At 33.5% G+C, this 6,173-nt stretch overlaps 1 protein-coding gene across 1 annotated transcript; it reads left to right on the top strand.

Annotated features, from left to right (window-relative positions):
* Positions 1 to 355: 355 nt before the first annotated feature.
* On the top strand, positions 356 to 3,316 carry LOC137738701 (transcription factor bHLH68-like). The gene is made up of 7 exons (XM_068478176.1): positions 356 to 717; positions 801 to 1,191; positions 1,304 to 1,378; positions 1,572 to 1,637; positions 1,883 to 1,948; positions 2,138 to 2,194; positions 3,007 to 3,316. The coding sequence occupies exons 1-7, from the start codon at positions 563 to 565 to the stop codon at positions 3,136 to 3,138; spliced, it is 942 nt and encodes a 313-aa protein (XP_068334277.1). The 5' UTR covers positions 356 to 562; the 3' UTR covers positions 3,139 to 3,316.
* Positions 3,317 to 6,173: the final 2,857 nt, after the last annotated feature.

A 6,173-nucleotide genomic window follows, 5' to 3' on the forward strand; every position in this document is an offset into this window, starting at 1 on the left:
CATCAAGAATAAAGAATGCATATATATATATATATATATGAATAGTGCTATTACACCCAAAACCCTAACTCCAATTTATAAACAAGCCCAACTTCCGAAGGTACAACCCTAATTAAAGGAAGCCTTAAGAGCCATTAGTTTATGAGGGCCTGAAAACACTCCCCACCCAGCTTTTTTTGCCCCCACTTTAGTAAAAAGCAAAAGCGGGAATAAAAAAAGATATTACTAAACAACTGAACTAGAAAATGGAAAGAAAAACATACAATATGCAAAGTTTCTCAACCCCACCCTCTATAAAAAAAAAATTTAAAGGTCATAGACTTGAGCTTCTTCGACCTCATCCGAGAAAGCAAACAGTACTCATAAAGCTTTAGCTAGCAAAGTCTTGTTTGGGTGCATATACAGGGAAATATACGAATGTGAGAGCGAGAGAGAGAGAGAGACAGAGAGAGAGGAAAACAAAGAGAAATTCTTTTCTGGTTTCCTTGCGTGATCTTTTGATCAAAGGAGCAAGCGCATGAACTGAACAAGTGTTTTTTGGGAGTGGTCTTAAGAGCAACAAATGATGGCCGGAAACCCTAAGTGGTGGAGCAGCATGCATCCACCATCTCTTTACCCTTCTGAATATGTGCAGCTTGGATCTTCTAGTTCATTCCCTCTGAATTCTTTGCCTGACCATAACCTAGAGCCTCCACAATCCTGGAGCCAGTTACTCTTGTACCCCTCTCTCTCTCTAGATTGATCTTTGACACAGTATTGTGTTATGAACTGAAATTTTGAATGTTTTCATCATTTTTCAGGGGTGGATTGTCCAGCCAGGAAGATAGCTTTGGTACCCTGAGTCATCATTTTCAACCTAAAAGTAGGTTGAAAAATTGGGAGGAGGACCAAATCTTGATTCCACAATATCCAAGGGCTCCTCTTCCTCCTCATGGTGTTGATAATATTATAAAGCAAGAGGCTAGTTCCCAGAACAGCATTAACTTATTGGGCAGTACTCGTCATGTAGACGAAGAATTTCAGCCGCAGGCACCTGGCAGCAGGCCGCCTGTTTGGTCCCCAGTTCAAATCATGCCAGTTTCATCCCCTAGGTCTTGTGTCACTAGTTCAAGTAATACTAATAATATATTGGAATTCTCCTATGACAAAACTGACAATAAGAGGAACCAACATGCAGATCACTCATCTGAGGTAATTAAGGGAGAATTATATCCCTTCCAATATATATATGTATATGGCTTTCTTCAAGTTTTGTCTTGATGTTCGTTAGACTATGTTTCCATATGCATGTTGTTTGTACTAGTGTAATAGCACTGCCACTGGTGGGATAACCAAGAAGGCCAGGGTTCAACAATCGCCAAGCCAACCACCTCTCAAGGTAGCAAAATTAATCTCTCTTCTTTTTAATTAGTAGTTGTAGTTTTCTTTGATCACTTATAAAGTGAAATTAAGTAAATTTCTTGTGGTTAGTTTGGTGACCAATATATATGATCGAACCATCATCAAAATAAACAAGTGCTAAATTAAGTATCTTCTAACATGAATTTTCTTATAAATCTACTGTGAACCAGGTCAGGAAGGAGAAGCTAGGTGATAGGATAACAACCCTTCACCAACTAGTTTCCCCATTTGGGAAGGTGAATACTGGGAATTTCATATTTGTTGAGGTTTTTTGTTTTGTTTTGTTTCCTTTTTCCATGATAAAATCCAACGAAAAGATGTTTTTTTTTTTTCCAAAAACTCAGATCGAAGCGCAGTTCTTTTACTTCTTTATTCGTATTTTATTTCACTTGGATTCTCTCTTTAACATTAAAGAGGACCAGAGAGAGATGACTTATAAAGGGTTTGCTGTGGTATGTGCATGTTTGTTTCTCTTTTGCAGACTGACACTGCTTCAGTCCTGTTAGAAGTCATTGGGTATATCAGATTCCTTCAGGGTCAAATTCAGGTGATGTTTCTATCAAAATTATATATATATATATATATATATATTATACACTCTACTCTGCTAGCAACTCAGAATCAGTGAGAGCATGCACTTAATGTTTCAATAATTCATGCTTTTTCTTACCTTCTTTAGTTATATGGATTATGGAAGTCATGAACTTTATTCCTTTTTCCCTTCCCTTTGTTGCAGACACTCAGCTCCCCTTACTTGGGCAGTGCCTCAAAAGACATGAGGAACCAACAGTCTGTAAGTACCTATGTCCCATTTCCCAAAGCATAACCAGTTTAGTGCATTTTTCACCATTCTAAATCGGTGGTGAGTGCCACTACTGTATAGATCATTGTTAGATGTGTGTGTGATGTGATTTAATCTATCTGCTACATAATCTTAAAATTTAATCTTATCAAATCACAATACGACGAAGCAAAAATATTTCTTAACAATTTGTTCCAACTCTCTCTTTCACTCTCCATCTCTCTCTCTCTCACATTCATACTTACAGAAACTAAGCATGTGGACTAGCTAACTTAATTAATTAATTATTGTGTCTTAATGAATTAGAATAATATAATTGATGAAGGAGAATTTAATTACTTTAGGTTACAAGGAAAGGAATTGCGCATTTCCTGAAGACCCTGGTCGGGTAGGCTTTATTGGATCCATTACCCCATCAAAATCAAGGAGGGGAGGCTTTGAATATATAAATTAAAGCATCTAACAAATTAATTATTTTATTCTTGATAAAGAAAAGCACTCAAGGAACAAGCTAGGTTCTCAACTTTACAAAAACTTTAGTAGAATATTAATTTAAAGTAAATTAAAAACTTAATATGCTTTTGGATCATAAACTATAGTCACTATACCTAACTAGAATTTGGAATCAAAAGTTGAATTGATGATATAGAAATTGACATTTAAATTACTGGTCATATGGTGATACCCTCTTTTTTGTCTCTTTTACCCTTTTAGCTGTTGGGTGACAACTGCTTGAAAAACAAAAGCGCTCCTAACCAGGTGCATATTGTGAATTTGATTGATTTTTTTTATGATAATTACAGGAATCACAAGATCGTAAGGCAAACGATCTGGGAAGTAAAGGGTTGTGCTTGGTTCCTGTGTCATGCACTCAGCATGTTGGGAGTGACAATGGTGCTGATTATTGGGCTCCTGCTTATGGAAATGGGTTTTAATTAACCCTAAATGCACGTTTTTTACTGTAGGATAGGATGAGATAACATTATGAGCAGTCAATCTGTTGCAATTTAAATTAAGGTTGATTGGCCATGATGTTATGCATTCTATATTAGATTTGTGTACTATTGCTAGCTTTATATTGTACTGAATTACTAATTAAATAAAAACTCAATGTAGTAGTAGTAGTATTCTTGTAGGAAGAAGTACTCCATATGCATCTCTCTTTATCTCTCTCTTTTGATGTGTAGCTTCGTAAAGATCTTGCAAGCTTAATTATTCTAAGGATTGAAAAAACTATTCATTTGGACTAGAGACATAAAATATATCAAGTTAAATTGAATAAAATGAACATTTTTTATTTAATAAGTGCGTGCTAATATTTGTCGATGATCATTTGGTTTAATACATGGCCTCCACTTTGTTGAAGGTCGAAGGTCCTGGGTTGAAATATTTTGAACAACAGTTGTTGATAAGCAAAAAGAAAGGGAATGATATTTATTTTTTGAACTAATAATTAATTCAAGTTGCAGCTCGAGAGATCATACTTAGTTGAATTCTTTACTTCGAAAGAGAAGAATGACAACCAATATTAATACTAGGATTTTGATGATAAGGAAATAAATTAGGCTATATATTGAAGTGGCAGAACAATATTGAAATAGTTATGATGATATAATGTTGATGACGTTCTCCACAGAATTCTTTTCTTCGGTTTTTTATGCATGTTTCGTTTCCAAAAATTTCCTAAATGCTTATTATATAATGGAAACTTCAATCATGCGTTCATGTTGTATGCATCAAACGAATTCGCCATCAAGGCGCCAGTCTTGAGAATTGAGGGTCCTAGGCAAGCTTAGAAGCAGGGTCCTAAAATTCTTTGACTCTCGGTTCTTTGTAACTTGATATGTATAAAAAAAGAATTCGCTAAATACATAAAAATAATAATAATAAATAAACTATTTCTACATTAAATATCATTAAAAATTAACATCAAAAGAAGATAGATATACAAACATTACTCACATATTACACGTCTCACGTTTTTAGGTACAAATGTACTAAATGTTTGTAGTCAGGAGTCTAAGATTAAGAGTGAAGAACAATAAAACTTGATAATCAAGAGAGTAAAGAACAATAAAACTTGATTCACAAATATAGTAAATTCAACAACGCTAATTGTTTCTCTTGTGTTTTTTTCTAAAATAAACATCGCACTAATGAATCTAATATTAAAATAATCCATTAAATAATAAAATATTAAAAAGAAAAATATACATTTAAAGTTTTGATTACCTTGTGACAGTTGATTTAAACATTTGATAGAAATTGAGAGATTGGGAAGTTGAAAGAAAAAAAAATTGCAAAGGGACTTGATTTTTATAACTTTATGTGCAATTGGACAGATGAATTGGGAGTAAATTTGAAAAACAAGAAAAAACTAGTGACTAAAAAGGCAACTCCATGTTTAGAACTCAACACCCAAAGAAAAAGGAAGCTGAACATTCCACTGCACCAACAAATGAATTATGATATTTCTTACTTTTTCTATATTTATATGTTATTTACAAGATATAAGGGCCTTCCGAAGTAGGGGCCCTAGGCGGGCGCCTCCAAGAACTATCCTCACGACCGGCCCTGTCACAACAAATTAATTGTCATTCACAAACTTTAAAATTAAGATCTCATCTAACGAAGTAAAAACAAATCTGATTAGGCCAAATAATCATTGATTTACATAGAAGGTACATGGCTTCTATCATACAAGAGACCATAGAGATAAGTTATATGAAGCTTTTGGATCTAGATATCTCAGATTTTACTCGAGTATGCTTCTTACACTTACATTGTAAATCGTTCATTAATCTCACTTCCTCTCACACATCTTATCACTACTACAAAAAACACTTTGCACAACGAAATAAGTTTGTTGCGCAAAGTTTTGCACGATGAAATTTTGGTCGCGCATGGTTCGTCTTGCAAAGCTTGTGACAATAGGGTTTGCATGACAAAATACTTCGTTGGGCAAAAATACTTTGCACGACAAAATATTTTAAATTTAAATTTTTTCTTTTTAAAATTTTTTAATTAAAATAAATTAATTTGATATTTTGCGCGACGAAATATTTTGTCACGCAAGGTTTTTGACTTTTTGTTTTATTATTTCTCTTATATTAATTGTTTATGTAACGAAATATTTGGCAGTGTAAGATTTTTCGAATTTTTACTTTTTAAATTTAATTTAATTTTATGATTTTATTTTTTTAATTACTTTAATTTAAATTGACATATTCAAAATAAAATTACATATGAAAAATAGTGATCAAATTATCCGATATATATAATATATTCAAAATGTACATATAAATTAACAAAGTACAATAATAAAATCCTAATACAAGTCTATTGTGGTGGTAGTAGTGGCAGGGGATATGTTTCGATAGCGTTCTAATCGTCAACTTTAGCCGTTAAAGTCTAGACAATTCCCTACAAGAAAAAGATATATGGTCAAATAACAAAAAAAAAAAAAAAAAAACAAAAAATTGGCATAATCTCCCCTAAAATTGGTATACCCCAAATCCGACCCCAAACTCCACTCCTCATCCTATACTTGACTACAAACCCCGCACCAAACTCAAAACTAACTCCAAAAACACATACTAATGAAAAAAATTAAAATTTGGGGAGAATATACCTTTTGGCAAGATTGAGAATGAGTGAGAATGAGAAGGAGGAGTGAGTGTGAGAGAAGTAGAGGAGATAGTGAGAGAGAGATGAGAAAGTGAGTGAGAATGAGAGATAGTGAAGAGAGAGAAGAGAGATTAAGTGAGAGGAGTGAATGTGAGAGTCGGATTTGGGGAAAGGGAAAGAGAGAGGAGAGGTAAGAGTAGAGAAAGACATTGAGAAAATTGTTGAGAAGTTATTTTGTTTTTAAAAACAGTATCACTTTGCGTGACGAAATATTGGTACCGCAAAGTCTTAAAAAAAATTTAAAAAAAAAATTCCCGCATCCCATTTTTTTGCCGACCCAAAT

This window comes from Pyrus communis, chromosome 7, assembly GCF_963583255.1.
Source record: "Pyrus communis chromosome 7, drPyrComm1.1, whole genome shotgun sequence".
Classification (NCBI taxonomy): domain Eukaryota; kingdom Viridiplantae; phylum Streptophyta; class Magnoliopsida; order Rosales; family Rosaceae; genus Pyrus; species Pyrus communis.

Bases quoted from the DNA above. Each gene is read 5' to 3' on its own strand.
- LOC137738701 (XM_068478176.1), top strand. From the start codon at position 563: ATGATGGCCGGAAACCCTAAGTGGTGGAGCAGCATGCATCCACCATCT. The intron at 718-800 runs GTACCCCTCTCT...ATCATTTTTCAG, and splicing joins TCCTGGAGCCAGTTACTCTT to GGGTGGATTGTCCAGCCAGG. The intron at 1,949-2,137 runs GTGATGTTTCTA...CCTTTGTTGCAG, and splicing joins TCCTTCAGGGTCAAATTCAG to ACACTCAGCTCCCCTTACTT.